Below are 17281 nucleotides of genomic sequence, written 5' to 3'. Positions count from 1 at the left end.
AAAAAAGACAAAAGAAGTTCTGAAATAAACATACTTTAAAATCCATGTTTGAGCAAATAACTGAGTTATTTTCTGCTACAAGTTAAAACCTTTTCTGGTAAGGCTGTTTCATAAAATGTAAGGCATGCTTTAATTAGATTTGTTTATGTACTTTTCTTGAAGCCCAGATGTAATTTGAACAAAAATACTTGGTTCTCACAAAGCTGTCTTGTAAAAGTGGTTAAAAATACTTTCACTTACAAACAAAGCAAAACAAATTATCAAGAACCTAAATAACAAAAAAGCAGCCAACTGCTGCTTCAAAGAATTAGGGGGGAGGGGAAAGGGACAGAAGAGAGGGGGCTGAGGAAAGAAAGCCTTTCTCATAGTATCAGATTACTTCTTGCTAGTCTAAAAATCATCTTGCAAATATAATCAATCAATATAACTGATCTTTGTTTATCTGTAACAATACTGTGCTCCTTCAAATACCCTGGCAGCTTGACTATCAACCATCAAGCCTTCTTGCTACCATGGCTGTCACCACTATCACTGTCACGTCTCCCACCCCCCACTTCTGAATTTGTGATGTTGACAGACCAGAAAGGCTTTTGACTGCCTTATTCTGTGGTTCAAACCACACTGTATCTGCTTAACCAGGCTTAAGTCATTATTCTGAATCTCCCAACCAGAAAACACAAACCCCCTTATTTCCCCATCTAAAACTGTATACTAAAGGTTAGGAGATGGCCATTGCAAATTGCTTTTGCAGAGACATGCAAACCAGGACAGAAACAATAACTCAAATGCTAACTCTTGCATAATTAACAGAAAATACCTGCACAGATTAACAATTAACTCTTTAAAGAACGCGGGGCATCTAATATCACGCTCGTAAACTGTGAGAAACCATCCATAAAAGATACTATATGGTTTCTTTAATGGTCCCTGAAGCAAGGGATTTGTTCTTTATTCCTCAGGAAGACTTGGGAATTAACCCAAGACATTTTTTTAGGTCTAAAATTCCCAGCCAACCAATGTTTTTGTATTTTATAGGGGGAAAAAAAAGTGCACCACAAACAACTTTGTTCCAGGGATTAAAAAAAAAAAAGGCAAAGCATAAAATTCTTAAAACTCCAACTCAGAATTTACACTGTAATTTGCATGCTAGCAACATAGGAAAAATAAAAGAGGATTTAAATTGAGATTTACAAATAATCTCACAGAAACAGGTAAACCTTGTGTTAAATGAAATAAAATCCATGCGTATTTTTAATGCAGATACACTGTGTTTCATCTTTTATTTTTCCTGTTAAATCAGAATCTGAATAAACAATGGAAATGAAACTGAAGCACTGTACACAGTTACAGAGTTTAAAACATTCAGACCAGAAAATTACGGAAAAACATCCTTACAATAGATAGGCAGTTCCTGACTGTAGCTTTGCTCCCTCCCAGAAGCAGTCCAAAGGAGTGATAATTAAGCAAGGATAAAGATGTTCTATGATCTGTCAAAATCAGAAAGAGGAAAAACACAGTCACATGAGAATATAATCAATGCAGCACAAGCTGAATCATGAAAATACACAAACCTTGTAATTAAATGCCTGCTACACATACCTGGTCCATGTAACCTGCTTCTGTGATGAGTTCTCCTGATTTGTAACACAAATGTTCCAATTTCCACTGTCTGTAAGAAATATGAAGGACAAATATTTTCTTGCACAAAGAAAATTACTTCTTACTGAGAAGTAATTTTGAAAATGTAACAGACATTTAAAACTGTGACTCATATGCACACACTGGCCTCAAGCAGCAAATCATTGAGTAAGGCAAATGTTATTAAAAATAGATTCAGTAGATATAAAAAAAAAGCGCCTTTCTTTATTGCAGTTATTTTAGTTATTTCCATATCCTCTGTAAAACTCATTCAAAATAAGGGAGGTGCTTTTGTACATACAGGCTAGTCAACACATGTTAATAGGACAAAAATACATCTTGTATTTTTGTCAGTCTCATTTATATGAGACTACTTGTGACTTAAGGTATCACTTGGTGACACCAGTAGGAGAAAAGCCACCTCCACCTCAGAGGATTCAAATATAGTCAGTGGACCAAGACATGCAGAAGAAAATAAACCATTAAGATTCCTGCCTTCCTATTTCAGCTGTATTACAACTTCCACTACCATGGCTTCTAATGACTTGGACAGGGGCAGGAGCTGCGTAAAAGATAATAGGAGCCTTAGCAGTAGCTCATGGGGGAACCAGCTGGGTGTGCTGAAAACATCTGCTGAAAGACAGGGAGCTTTGTGCCTCACATGCAGGACTCCCAGGCACATCACTGTGTAAGCAGTAACCCTGGCAGAACCATTTTTCAGGGAGACATCCTAGCCCTGTGCTGCTACCTTCCTCAGGTCCTGATGTGCCCCATTATTATTTTTCTGTTGGACAACACACAACTGCCAACCACCAGTATGGGGCCACAGACACTCTTTAAGGCACAGTCTGTTGTCTATGTTATTAAACAGCTCTTATTCCACCCTCTGACATTTCCAACACATCTGCATTTCTCTTTACAGCCAAACTATTGGAGGAACACTAGCCTCTGCCACTGTTCACAGCCATTATGTACCTCATTATGACATTCACAAGTAAATTCAACTCTAGTATGGAAGGATTTTCAATGTTTGGAATCCTATCCATAAGGTTCTATGTTTAAGACCACAGACATTATACCTTTACCTAGAGAAATGCTGCATGCTGTAGCATGCCTCATGTAACACCACGTCCCCCATCTTACTTGTTAAATGCCAATTTATCCCAGCTATCAAGCCACGGTGTCAAGCTATCAGAAACCAGTGACGCTCAACTCAAAACACAGCCCCAGGGGAAAGGCTCAGAAGTGCTAGCCATTTAAAAACACATTGAGGAAAGCACACGTCCATTTTTCAGCTACTACATATGTTCAAGAAAACGTTTGATTTTCCCCTCACCTGTTGTACATATAGACATGTACTCTGCTGGCCTGAAGCGCAGACTCAAGGTGCTGTCGGAGAGCTTCTGTTGTTAGTACATTAGCACCATCTTCCTGTGGAGTCTGGATCATGAGCTGGGGGTTGAACATGGCCTCTTCTCCAATCTTCTGCCTTGTGTAATTTAACTCCTGACTCACTCGTCCACCAACTGATGGATAAATATTAAGGACTTTATATTAGCCAGTATCTGCTTATTCTGCATTCTTTTGATGAACACTCTCTAGTCAGAAAACTCTGACTGTGTGCAGGGCCTAATCTTTCTCAAACTGATCACTGTGTAACTCTAAAACTAAGAACAACTTTCAGTATCTCTGAAAAAAGCCCTACATTCCTCATTACAATACCTTTACTGCTACTGTACTGAAACATTGATGCATAAACTGGAGCCTCTGTTTTTTCTATATTATAACCAATATCCCAAGTGTAAAAATTAAAGAAGAGGAAGAAAAAAGGGAAAACTTTACCTGGCAGACCAGAAGAAATACTATGTTACAAATTCTTATACTTGTATGTACAGTCTGCTCCAAAAGCACATTTCAAGATAATGGCTTTTATTTACACTCTTCTACTAAAAAATTTGGCAAAGATAGAAGGCAAATGTTTCTCTTTGGTTTACAAAAAAAAAAAAAAAAAAAAAAAAAAGTCTGTCTTTTTTTGTCTGCCTGCTGTGATGCAGGAGATTGCTCATGTGCAACATCTGTTTCTAAACCCACATGAGCTGAATGGTGTGCTCCATATTAAAACATGGTGGGGAAAAAAGAAAAAAAAAAAAAAAGACAAAAAGAAATAAGAAAGAAAAGAAAAAAAGAAAAAAGAAAAAGGAAAAAAAGAAAAAAAGATAAACGACCGCAGAGTCGACAGGCTCTAGAGGGAGCCATTCACAATTTGCCTCGCCAGAAAACATTGCATAAGAAAGGAAAACTGTCTTCCCTTCTACAAAAATCCCAGCCAGCTAGAGTTCATATGCTTCGTGTAACCTCCCCTGTAGTGTCTCTAGCCAATGCATGTGGGAGGCAACGTCAATTAATTCAGCCTATTAGCTGAATCAAGACCACATCCAGATGAGGAGGACAAGAATGTAAATCCAAGCTACAGATCTGGTCTAATTTGTTACATTTTTCTCAGTCCTAGTAAGCTTGACACTGGTGATCTGAATTACTGCCAAAGTTGAGCTTGCAACAGTGTGAACAGAAATTAAGCACATATATTTATTTTTTCCTAGGTCATACAACAGAAGACTGATCTATAACCAGTTGGCAGAGTGGGAGATGAGATTCCTGAGCCTGAACAGGGACATACTTTTTCAATCACTCGGGTCCTCAACCCACCCGTAACACTCCTGGGGCTAAAACGACCACCAGGCAAGAAGCTGGGCCCCTGCATGCATAAAGCTGTCAGAATGAGACCCTCAACAATTAAACCATACAGACATTCTGGCACGAAGCATTGCTTAATTTCTTGTTCAAGAATTCTTTGAAGAAATAAGTGTTTCCACAACACACCCAATTTTTTTCAGCCTGTCACATGTGGGATTACCTCCTTTATACCATGGAACAGAGACTAGCTCACAGTACGCAAAGCAAAACAAAACAAATCAAAGTACAAACTTTTACCTAGAGTCCCTTTTGAACTTTTTAACATCACTCTTACTACAGTGACAGGACAAGACATAATATTTTACTATTTTTAAAGACTGCATTTGCATGATAACAAAATGTTATTGCTAATTCTTATCAAGATTTAAACCCTAAAAATACTTCCTTCATCAGCCCCAGGTTTATGCTCAATGCTGTTTTTCCACAGTAGTCCACCAATCAGTAGTCCTTGATACTTGAACTTTGCTTCATCTTACAGAAATATGGGAAATAAGGGAGCAGAGTTATCCTAATCTGTATGTCTTGTAACCTTTCTTTCACAACCCTTTACACTGCAAGTGCTTCAAAGGCAAAGTGACTCTCTCCCTCTTTTGTCTCTCAATGCCAGCCAAGACAATAAAGCCCCAATGTTAAGAGGACTGGGGAGTCTACCATAAACTTCTACTCCTGGTACTATATTCTCTCCCATTCCACCCACACTTTCCTTTTGAATTTAACCAGAACTTGAACCAACAAATCATACTTCATGCAAGACAAAGGGCATCATTCCTACCTCTGCTGAAAGTGACCAACTGTTTACTATCAACAGAGATGATCGCTTCCTAATCAAGGTCCTGTCAAACCACATTAACTTCACTGAACAAGGCGGATCTAGCTAATCAAAATTGCATCATGCAAGTCAGTCATCAGAACAGAAGCTGTTTTTTCCCTTTCTAACATTTCAGCCAGGAGTAGCAAAACCACCCAAGAAGCTGGGCACAGATTCCAGAACCCATCAGCAGATCTGCTTCGCATTCTTCTTAAGGCATTACACCATTTAACTATTCCTTTGATGGGTCCATTATCTACATTTCTTCAGCCAAATATAGTAAAAGTAACTCCAAATATTGCAAATGTTTTACACAATGTAGCAGTCAGATACAAAAAAAAAAAATCATAAATGTACATTGGCAGAATTTTCATCTGCAAAACCATGTTATGTTAAAACATGTGGACAGACCAGAAGCAAGTGAACACATCAGTGGTCTTTCAACTTATTAGGAGTAAAAGAGAGTGAAAGGGAAGGAGAAAACAAAAAAAAAAAAAAAAAAAAGTTTTTACCAGTTATGTGTCAACTTATTTCAATTAAAAGTTTGCAAAGATCACTGGAACCTGCCATACTCACAGTCAACATATACAGTCAGCACAATTAGCTGAACAGGCATTAATTTAAAATGAAGCCTGTTGTTGCTTTGGGTTTTTTTCCCCGATTATCCAGAAGTAGTGCAAAACTAAGGAGAGAAATGACTAAAAATGTCACGGAAATGTACTAAAGTCACTGTGCTGGATATATTATTACCTGCAAGACTCACACATTCTGCAGGAATTCATTCCTTATACTTGTTTAAAAAAAAAAAAAAAAAAAAAAAAGAAAAAAAGAAGAAAAGAAAAGGCATTATAGTCATTATAGTATTTCCACACCATAGGACAAACAACATAATGGAAAGTATGATCAATGAACAAAATGCTGCTGTTTCATGGTTTTCCTTTACGGACTCTGTTTTCTTCTGCTTGGTAATGGCAACATCTTACACTCAGAATGCTACTAACAGAAATTTTATGTACGGCATACATACTTCCAATTTTATTTCATATCAAAGACAAAACCATCTCACTTTATTATTCTAATGAAAAATCCACACATCACTGCTCTTTTTTGATATACCTAAAGCCACTTGATGGCATTCTAGTCTTTTATTACATGATTCCTTATGATTAATTACGTAGATGGCTGAGTTAGTGGCAAGAATTCCATAATCAAAAGATGATTTAATTAACAGGTCAATGCAGAGTCTCATGACTGGTGATAAGACAGTGCAGTGGCTTGTACACTACCTTTCCAGCAGCGTCATGGGTGTCTGCCTATGAAAAATGAGATACCATGCCATCTGTGTGATTTAGCTACAATTTTTTTTTAAGGAAGAAAAAAACAGCAAAGCAGCAACACCAGTGTCCTGGCATTATTTCACATTTAATATATCTGTTTCTAATTCTCAGGGATGTATTTGAAGGCCATTGCTCAACATGAAACCGTGTAGCTGACAGCACCACTACTGCTGAGGGTTAGTTATTGTTAAAAGGCTGTTTTTTTTCCAGAGAAGAGGAAAGTATCTTCCTCCTCCCCACCCTCTCTGATATCCACAGGCTTCCCTCTTAGCTCTTTGCAAGAGCACTCCAGATCTGCCTTGAGCAAGACAGCATCCTACACCATGAAACAAACTGCTGCTCCTCCTGAACTTCCCCACCAACTGGAACAGAAGCTGATCAAGGTAATTTGCACTAAGACTGGTGCATGGCACTGATACACCCTTCAATGATGTAAGAATAAGACTGTGATTGTTTTCATTGGCACAGTTTTTGACACATTTCCTTCCACTGACTTAGTACCCATTTTGAAGTTCCTGTGTAATTCAGCTCATGTGCTCATTCCACTGAGAATCTCAGTCTTATCTACACCTTTCTCACAACCAAAGTCAAAATTTACATGTCATTAACATGTTTACAAAGAAGTCTGAAATCCATCACTGCAGTCCCTTCCACACCAAGTAGCCTGAGGAGTAAATTTGACCTCTGTTACACTTAGAGATCAATGCTAGTTCAAGACATCAGGGATAGCCAGAAGTCACTGCTTATTAATTTACTGTCCAGTGGCTCTGAAGGCATGAACTACTTATTTTTCAGAGTGTCTTACAATGTTCCATTTCAGGTTACTGGAATTGCATCACATAGCCCAAGGTTTCTTTATTTTTCTTGGACATGAACACTACCTCTATTAACCACTCAATACTTACCTTGTGCACTACCACGCAACCAGTAGCTTAGTAGACAGCAAGCGCTCTCTAAAAAAGAGCATTCCTGAGAGACAAACATTTGGGATAAAAATGTTTTCCTACCAATGCGGAGGACAGACTTTGAGAAACCAAAGCCAAATCTCCCACAAATACATACAGGTTTTGGAGCCTAAGTTCTCAGTCAAATTTTAGGTACACAAACAATTTTCTGGAGAACCTCCCTTCTAAAGACTATGGGCCTCAAGATATTTCCATCTGAGCACCTGAGAGGCAGACACAGTTCTGCTTTGTTTGAGCAACACCACCTTTTAAATTTTTTCAGGACTATAAATCTGTAGCATTAGACCAATTCAGCAACCTTGTGCCAGTGAAAACTCAAAGCAACAGAATCATACCTCTAATAGTCACGGACATCTCACATAAACAGTGTTTTTATTTCATGTCTTTGAAAGATGCTGACCTTTTTGATAAATCAAGCATATGGATAAGTATCCCCTGCAGTGCTTATTTTATAGTAATAGCCAAGGCAGGGAACCTCTGCAATTTGCAATACCTGTAACCACTACAGCAGGAGGCATAGGAGATAAAACCCCCTTACAACCTAGTGATCACATACAAGGACTGAATAATATTCCAAGATGTTCCACTGGGTCTCAGCCTTCACCAACCAACTCAAAAAGCAGCAGTGTACAGAGAAAGATGCTAGACTTACATGGAAAACAGACATCCTGCCTCTACCCTACCTTCTCACCTTCAGCACCCTCTCTCTGCCAGGATGGGAACCAGAAAGGGACTTCATACCTCTCTCCCTGACACCCTGCACAACCCATCTCCCTCAGCTTTGACTGCCATTATGGGCTTTCTTCTACTCCACTTCCTCATGGAATGCTGTTCCTATGTGCATCTCTGTAACATGTGTGTGCAGGTGTTACTCAAGCACTAGCAATTAAGCTAGCTTCAGTCCATCACAATGGTACACGGATCAGGCCAGTGAGACACAGTTCTGCTTCCCCATCCCAACTGGGTACCACAATAACAAGCAGTCACACATGCCACAGGGCAGAAAGCAGTACCTAATGGCACCAGTGACAATCTCCATTTTTACAGATAAAGAACGCAGACCTCATGAGAAAAAAAACACAGCAGCCAAATACTAATCGCAAAGGGTTGAAACCCCCTACAAAGAAACTGGTAAAAAGAGTTGAAGTTCTACAGCAGATATGAAGACTATCCTGTCTCTTACTGGGCACAGAAAAATAATGGCCTTTTGATTTAAAGCTTCCTGTTGCTCTCTAGGGAGTTCTGTCTTCATGTTCTCTCAGATGTTTGAGCTTGTCTGGTGCTGCTTTGTGTCAGCAACAGAATATAGTTTTTCTGCATACGGACAGTTTTAGTCAGCATCCTGACAGAAGAGCAGGGAAGACAGCACTTTCCTCAGAATTATCATTCTTCAGGCCTGACAGGCAAAACCATTTACTGGGAGAAAGTGCAAAACACCTTCTGGAAGTCCAAGGTTAGAAGGCAGCAGAAATGGGACTGGTTGGAATGCCCGCTTCTTTAAACTTTTAAAATGTCTTCTGCTTGTAGGGCCACAATTGCTGTTCGTTTACATGGTTGATCTCTCAATGTATTTACTGCTGTGAGATACTGATACATCTAATGATGTATCTAATGATGCTAAGGATGGCTGTCATAAATCCATCAGGATTACATTATAAAAACGTAATGCAAAAATATATACTTCACAGAAAGTGAATGGAACTGAGCTGCCAAAAAAAAATCAGTTGAGAAATGGTGAGCTTACAAGAGCTAGAACACAGTGGTTAACAATCAGCGTCTTAAAGAGATTACATGGTCATTCAGTGGGCTGTGCAGCAGCTCAATAAAAAAATCATATTAATCACGTAACTAGACATGATCTCTGTGAGCACTGCACTACAGGCTGTCAGAAACTGCATGCTGTGTCTGTCTAGGTTTTCTTGCACAGCATTCACTGAATACACATTTATTCATCTGTATAGCACACATGGAGCAGCTGTTGTGCCTGCCCAGGTTAAAACAGCCTGCACCTTACCATCTCCCTTCCCAACACACAGGTAGACATTCTACTCTTATCCCTCTCCCCAGTTATGCTGTCCAACAAAAGGACACCATCTAGATCATCATATCCCAATGAGAAGATATAATCAGTATCAATATCTCTTTAGTGCCAAAGACTTTAGGATAATGTAAAAGCAATAGGACCATATCAACCATTTCTATTACACTGAGAATAAGATAACACCAGACTCTTCATTTTTACTTTTAAAAAGTGGGGGGGGTGGGGGCAGGGAGGTGGGAAGAGACAGAGATAAAACCTATGCAAAAAAAAGCTAACAAAAAAAACCACCCAACAACAAAGCACTTCACTTTATCTCTCAAGCCATCATATGATATGAATTAAGTTACTCCTTACACATGATGGGGATGGCTCCCGTTTGCTGTTACAAACTGTGTTAACGCTGACACGATTGTGAATAGCAAAAATAAAAACACCCATCAAAGTTGCCTTTTCATTCTGTCACAGAATGATAAAGTTTGGAGCTGTGACAAGGACACAAAGCTGTCTGCATACTCAGGAAGACAGCCCAACAACAGCTGCCGCTGCTTGCAGAGGGCAACCTTCCCTGCAATTTTAGGAACTAAAACTTTTCTTTCTAAAAATCAGCTAAAATCTAGTTTTACGTGTATACATCTGTATTGCCTATAGGCAGAAAAATATTCTCTTTGATTGGGTAAAATAGATAGATTGCTAAAGAAAAAGAGATATTTTTATTTCTTGCTTGGTGCCTATCTAGGTTGAGAGAGTGGAAAAGGGCAGGGAAAAAAAACCAGCACAAATTTAAGAAAAAAAAGCAAAGCCAACATGCAATGAGTTTTGAAACATACAATAATATACAAAACTGGTACATCACAATTCAAACTTTTCAATTAAACATAAAATGCAGTGGCTGCTTACTGAGCTGCGACACATGTCCTTGGTAACAGGATATGAGCTGTTCACCTCTGGGTCACCGTTCCTAATCCAGCCAGGAACAATAGTGACCACAAGTTGTTTACCATCTGACAGCTGTTTGCTAACTTATGTGAAATGAGTTGGTGGTCTCAGTCCATTTCCTACGGGCAGGTGTCCACATTATAAAGCAGCACTGCCACAACAGGCATCCTTGTTGACCAACCCAGCAAGAAACTGAGGAATGAATGGGCATGGAGAACAAACTTCCTTCCAAAGACATGTTCCCTTCACATCACACCTAAACCATAGCTTGCAGTGAAGAAGCCCAGCCACTGAATTTTATGGCTCAAGTAGCAAAGGAATAGTAGCAGAAGTGTCTCAGACTTATCTTTTTCCTAGATATCAAGGAGACTGGCTTCAGCAGCTAATACAGATTATTGCAATTCTCCCAACAGTTTATGGTCACATAACATTATATACCCCATGAGGAGCAAGCTGAATTTTTATTCTTCAGTAATTTAAAATAACAGCCAAGCATGCTTCATAACAAGCAAAAATCTTCAATTGTACACGAAAGTGGCAAAATTTAGAGAAGTTCTGCTGAGAAGGGTATCTAAAGGGCTTCAAGGTCTAAAGCTAAGTATTTCAAAACAGCTGAATATAATTTCTTTAAGTTACTTTAGGTTGAATAAGAGCTTCTGCTGGGTAATATGTTACAAACAATTTGCTGTGTTGTTCCACAGCAGTCAGCTTTCCTCTAGGCCAAACTTTTCATTTAACCTCTCAGTGCCCTTTCCTCAAATATGTAATTGTTTTCCTGTGTGGTTAAAACCAGCATTTTTAGGTCTTTTCATCTGTACTCCTGGGATAGCACAAATTTCATCTGTACACGGAGTAGCACAAAATTTGAATGCAATGTTTTTAAAGGAACAGCAAACAGCAATGCAAACAGATGCAAACAGAATCCAGAACCTTTTAGAGGATATCACTTCCTAAATATCCCTTTTAGGACATGGCAAAATTAACATAGGAAAATGAAAGGAATGAACATGTTACGACACAGGGTACAGCTCCTTTCAAGTTTTCCCTACCAGCTGCTTGCTGTACCATCTGTTGTTGCCTAAGCAGCTTCCTTCTGAATGGCTTTGCACTGAAGCAGAACTGCTCTCACTGTTGGACACAATCAGGTCAGGTCAGCGCTCCCCCCAGCACCGAACCTGCTGCCTGTCACAGCTTCCCCCACCTCGATATTTCTTACTGGCCACCAGCTCCCGAGCCTGCGCTGCATCTGTCAAGAGGCCCATTTTTCATCGCTCGCTCGCCATTCACACCGAGCAGGACAGAGTGCGTCTCACTTTGTGCGGGATGCACACCGGGATTCCTGTCAGACACTCTGAGTGTGCGACCATATGGCCAGGTTTATGCCGAAGCAGGAAAGGTCGGGAAAAAAAGCCAAAGAAATGGCCAAGCACACCCCTCAGCATGGCTTTTATTTTCTGCTTTGGGCCACTGTGACCACGCTGGTGGTTTTTCGCTATGGAGCTCAGGGCGGAGGCCACGCTCGCTCTGGACCTAGAGCGGCGGCTCCAAGGTCTGGGGCGGGAGGAGGCCGAGTGGACCAGGCAGTCCCGAGGGGGCACACGGCGGGGTCCCACCTGGAGCCCGGCCAGGAGCCAGCCCCGCCGCCAGCCCCAGCCCTGCCCCAAGGGCACCCTCAGGCCCCGCCGGCCCGGGGGGCCGCGCACAAAAGGCCGCCCCGGCCCCGAGGCGCTGGTGCGTTCCCAACGCCGCTCCTTCCCGTGGCATCTGCGCGGGGAAACACACATCGCTGGGAGCCACTTTCACGATTTTGTTGCGAGCGGGATTAGCTGGATTAGGGGCCGATTCATAAGGACCCCCTGCGGCTGTGAGGAAGTTTCATCACAAGGTCAGTGTGGTGTGAACTATATTCTGTCAACACCACCACTCCTTATAGCCAGCTACAAAAAATACAAAGGGGGGGGGGGGGCGGGCGGGGGGGAAAGGAGGAAATTGCAAGTGAAATATATGAATGAACAGTTTACAGCAACAAAAAGATTTACCGATTTCCCCCTCAAATGCTTAAAAAGATGTGTACCCTCCAACGCTGCATTTCTTTAAAACAAGAAACCTGTATTAGTAATTTTTAATTTATAAAGAATTTAGTGGTTTAGGAGGTGGGAGGAACCTGGGGAATAAGTGTAGCAACCCACACACAAAAACCACAGAGGAACTTCTGGGACTTAGTTTAAAACCAGTCATGCAGTTCCAAGATTGTTGCACTGTTGAGATTTTATTACATTTAATGCTGCCACCTTCAAGACTATTTAATTCCTACCCCCCCCCCCCCAAGTGCAGTAAGTAACAGAGACATTAAAAAAAGAGGGTTGGATTGAAGAAAGGAGAAGGTGAATTAAAGGGGTTTTTTGTTTGTTTTTGCTCTTTAAAGCATAATTACCCATCTTGTACTTCGCCCACCTCCCCCCCAGCAAGATTACCCTCATCCCATCGTAATGACATCACTCAAAGACTGCAACACTTTTATAGCTAGCATGATGCAAAATAAAATCTATAATGAAAGAGCAGGACTTTTGTTTTGCATGTGTAGTTTTGGGGGAGTTTGGGGGGGGGGGGGGCGAAGTGCGTGGTTTAAGAGAAGTCCCTCTTGCACAGAACCAGGCTGTTCAATCAAAGCCTTATCTGTTATATTTCTGTCTTTCTCTTCTGTTTAGCGCATTCACCGACAAGAGAAAAGGGGCTAAAGCAATGGAGGCTTTGACCTGCAGCTGTAACACAATACTTTCGCACAGCCCTGTCGACCCCTGACATAAATTTTACACCGCAGCTGGCATTTACACACTTAACATTACCATATGTATAGCCTACTCTGTGCTAATTATGCTAATCACCTGTCTAACTCTCTGCTGCGAAAAATGGTTGTATTTAGCAGTCCACTGCCTACCAATACAGCTTACTGTGTGGCTGAAATGTACATTCAGACGTCTCTGAATGGCAAGATTTTTCCACGTTGCTGGCTTCATTCAGACCACAGAAAAATTTATTCAAGTCAACTGGTTTCGGTCCGCAACAAAAAAGTTACGAGAAAAAAGTGAGTGTGTTCCTGCCCTAACATTCTAAGTCTGCTTGCAAGCAAAATGATAAATCAATTGGTGTGGGAAACAAAAAGGGAGAAAGATTTCTTTTGCAAGCCATGTGAAACTGTAGCCTATTTAAAAAAAAAAAAAAAAAAGACAAAAAAGAAGAAAAAGGTCATCCTATTTCCCCAAATCTCTACAAAGAACAGTTTAATAGATATTTACACCTGCTCACAGTTCTCTCAAGTTGCTACCTTTTATCTACAGTTGGAAATCATACTAAATATGTTTCAGGTTTTGTTTCTTGATCTTAATAATTTCCCCTAGAATATTACATTTTCTTTTATCTACTGCTTAAACAGCATCAGCTTCTAAACAGCTAGGGCTTCTCTTCTGACTATGGGAACCCTTTGCAAAGTTAGTGAAGACTGCTGTAAATGAAATCAGAATGAGGCCCATGTTGAGAGGCAAATAAGAAAAATGCCCAGGAGATACTCACCAGAAGAACTGGTACAATAAAGTATCTTCTTTAAGTACTTTTTTTACCATTACAGAAAAGGTAACTTAGAAAAAAAAAAAAAAAGTTGTAATGAATAAGGGTTTTTTTTAATGCTTAGTGTCAGCAGGAAGGGAGATGTTTAATAGAGTCCCTAAAGCTCATCATTCTACTGAGTATCACACTGAGGAGACTACACCAAGATCTGCATGCATTGGGATCACATTCCTGAAGCTATTTAAATACAGTTTATCACCTATAACCCCCTTCTCCTCTGCACACACCCAAGGAAGCTATGGTAGTTCACAGATTTGTCAGATAACCAAAACATAAATCTGATTATGGCATCACCCTTGGCCATTTCCTTTCAGGTTAGATTTGTGGAATCTTTTTTCAACTAGATTTAAATGTTATGAAATGGCATGTTCATACACAAAATAGAAAAACCTTTTATATCCACTACCACATCTGAATAAGGTAAGTACACCGGAAGGTAAGTAACTGTTAATATACAGCCAAGGGATTTAATTAAAAACAAGAACAGCTCAGCAATGTTTATGCTCAGAAGGTCCAGTAACACACCCAGTCACAGCATGAGGTCAAGAAGATCCCTATGTCTGTGCCTTCCCAACTTCTCATCTTTGTCCACTCTGCTTCCACATGCAAGAGACTGCTGCTCACAATAAGGTAAAGTAACACATTTTGCCTGTCAGCAATGGCCTTTACTTTACTATTTTACTTATTACATTGCCTGCTTGACTATATTATAGACCCTCAGCCAAGACACATCTTGCTTTCTAGCATCTCAGTTTCAGTGCTCTGCTAGTCCAAAGCACTAATTTATCTGTGTTCTTTCAGCTCCAAAACACTGGTTGTGCAGCCAAAACCAGAAATAACACTACAACTACTGTTTATTTCAGAGCATGTGGATTTTCCCCTTTTCTGCCTTTTTTTTTTTTTTGACTAGGAGATGGACCACCCTGCTCTCATGGCACAGAACACTATTTACATTGCAATACTTGACTGTGTAATACATCTGGCATTTTTGGGCAGGATTCCTGAGCTAGGGGCCAGAAGCCCTTAAGGAATGATTTAACAGGGGAAAAAAATCATACAACTTGACTCAACAGTGCTCATTACTAGTTTGCTGCACTTAACTTTTGATTACTGACTGAAAGGCAGAAATGCATCATACTGGTAAACAAGAGAAGACTGTTTTTTATAATTTATCTTGCTGTTAATAAAAGAAGACTGTATTACAGTCTAATGACTGAGCTTCAGCTTCAGGTAATATGGGTGTACCACACTGCACATGTACTTGCACATGAGCAAAATACACTGATTACTTGTGCATTTGAAGCTGGAATTAAGTTCAGTACAATCCTCTAAAGAAGCAGCACCTTTGCAGAAAGAATCAGGTCATGGTTCTCTTCATTCCCTTACCTCTTGTATATTTTGCTCAAGCGCTGAAATAACTAAGTTTCCCAAAACCAAGCAGAAGTTAAAGCCAAGACATTCATGCTAAAAAGCAAAATTAAAATTCTCCATACATCAAAACATGTATATGGTCAGCAGTTTCCATAAAGAACTTTTTACCTCATGAAACTACTACTGCTGCCAAAATCAGTCTGTTCATAGTAACTGAAGTGATAGTAAATGAAAATAGCAGAGCAAAATCAAGAACAAGTAAATTGTATTTACAGATATCAAACTAAGTTTACACAGTAAAAAAGTAATAAAGAAAAATGTTTTCTTTTTAAATCCTGAATGAATAACTACTCCTTTCAATTCCATTCTATCTATTTTACTGTACTGTACAATGAAAAACTTCTCCAAGTCAAAAGTCACTCAAGAGCAAGGGTGAACATAATTTATTGTATATGGTATTCATCAGTCATATTTGGCACAGTCTGAGCGGATAATAAAATAGCACAGATTATGCAAAACTGGATTAAAGTATTTTCCTGTTCTCCTTCATTCATGGACACAGAAATGAAGGGGCCATTATAACATGGCACACATTCTCAGCACAGATACCACACTTTAAAGCACAGTTTTCTGTCATAAGGCACTGTCTTGGGAATCTGCCACTCCAGCAAAGCATCAACAGAAGGCAGAAAATTGTATGGTTTCTTAAGTACTAATGAATGCTGTGCACCTTTACTTTTCTGAACTCTGATAGGTGACTACATTCTTAGAACAGAACTATCATGCAGACCTTAAGAAGTTTTACTGATGTCTTCAGGTTTTCCCTGGAAGAGTAACTCACAAACATAACTGCAGCAAGACTTCCTGCATACTACAAGTCAGCAGAGATCAGAGAAATGAAAAGAACCAAAGCCTGAAATACTGAAGAAAAAATAAGACAAATAACTGAAGAAAATAAGGGTGGCTGAGAAAATGCATATAACTGTATAGTATACACAAAGAAGAGTGAGCTTCTTGATAAAATTCTGCACTCCAGATCCTGCTGAACTCTGAAATAGAGCAGCTAGAGCCACATATACACACACACCATCATCTGTAGGCAGAAAAATCACTGTGCAAAGGATTGGACTTTATTCTGTATACAGAAGAAAACATCTGACAAGTAACAGCCCGACAAGATCTATAATCAAAATGCAGTTTGAACCAATCAGAAAAAAAAGCTAGCTGTGGGGCAAAGAACTTTACAAGCATGGTTTTACCTGAGTGCTTATAGGTTGAAGTAGGTAATTCACAGTTAAGTTAAAAAGATTGCGCATAATAGTCCAAGAGTGCAAAAATGAGAACATGTTCCATTTGACATGAAAAGAAAAGTAGTTGCAAACACATCAAAACCAGCATCTTAGTGGACACAGCTCCAATAGGTCTTAGGGAGGTCAATTTTTAAGGAAAAATCCAACTGAAATATAAACATGGCATTATGGAAACCAGAAAAATCTCCCATAGCTTTGTCCAGCCAGCACTAATCTAGGCATCAGCTGTGGTGTGTAATCTAAATAAAGGGATCAGTTGGTTCATACATCTGGAAGCTGTCATATTTTGGAGCCTCCTAACAGTTATGTGTAAGTGCAACATTCACTTGGATGTAACAGCCTTTAAATTTGTTGAGTGGTCAAGAACAGTTATATGCATACGCTACATCATATTATGACTTTCTGGGGAATCATCGAAAATATTATGTAATGACAGGGCTTGGACCACCTCTTGCCACAAAAAAAAAAAAAGGAAAAAAAAATCACGAAAATTGACA

The 17281-nt window shown here is 39.7% G+C and overlaps 1 protein-coding gene and 1 long non-coding RNA gene across 5 annotated transcripts in view; one reads left to right on the top strand and one right to left on the bottom strand.

Moving 5' to 3' along the window:
• The window catches only part of PTCH1 (patched 1), a 73604-nt gene that overhangs the window by 40888 nt on the left and 15435 nt on the right, over positions 1–17281 (bottom strand). For all 4 annotated transcript variants that reach the window (XR_005255239.1, XM_038124206.1, XM_038124205.1 and 1 more), the window contains 3 exons: positions 2975–3164; positions 1600–1669; positions 1396–1487 (listed from right to left, as the gene is read on the bottom strand). Coding sequence is in view for 3 of the 4 variants with exons in the window: in XM_038124206.1 (XP_037980134.1) it covers positions 1396–1487; positions 1600–1669; positions 2975–3164 (352 nt within the window). In the remaining variant the exon portion in view is untranslated. The remainder of the gene's footprint in view (positions 1–1395; positions 1488–1599; positions 1670–2974; positions 3165–17281) is intronic.
• LOC119695524 lies at positions 3818–17255 on the top strand. Its single transcript, XR_005255240.1, has 2 exons — positions 3818–14733; positions 16292–17255. It is a non-coding gene; the product is annotated as an uncharacterized LOC119695524 (long non-coding RNA).

This window comes from Motacilla alba, chromosome Z, assembly GCF_015832195.1.
Source record: "Motacilla alba alba isolate MOTALB_02 chromosome Z, Motacilla_alba_V1.0_pri, whole genome shotgun sequence".
In the NCBI taxonomy this organism is placed as follows: domain Eukaryota; kingdom Metazoa; phylum Chordata; class Aves; order Passeriformes; family Motacillidae; genus Motacilla; species Motacilla alba.
The sequence above is the reverse complement of the archived record's forward strand: the minus strand, read 5'-3'. Positions and strand labels throughout refer to the sequence as shown.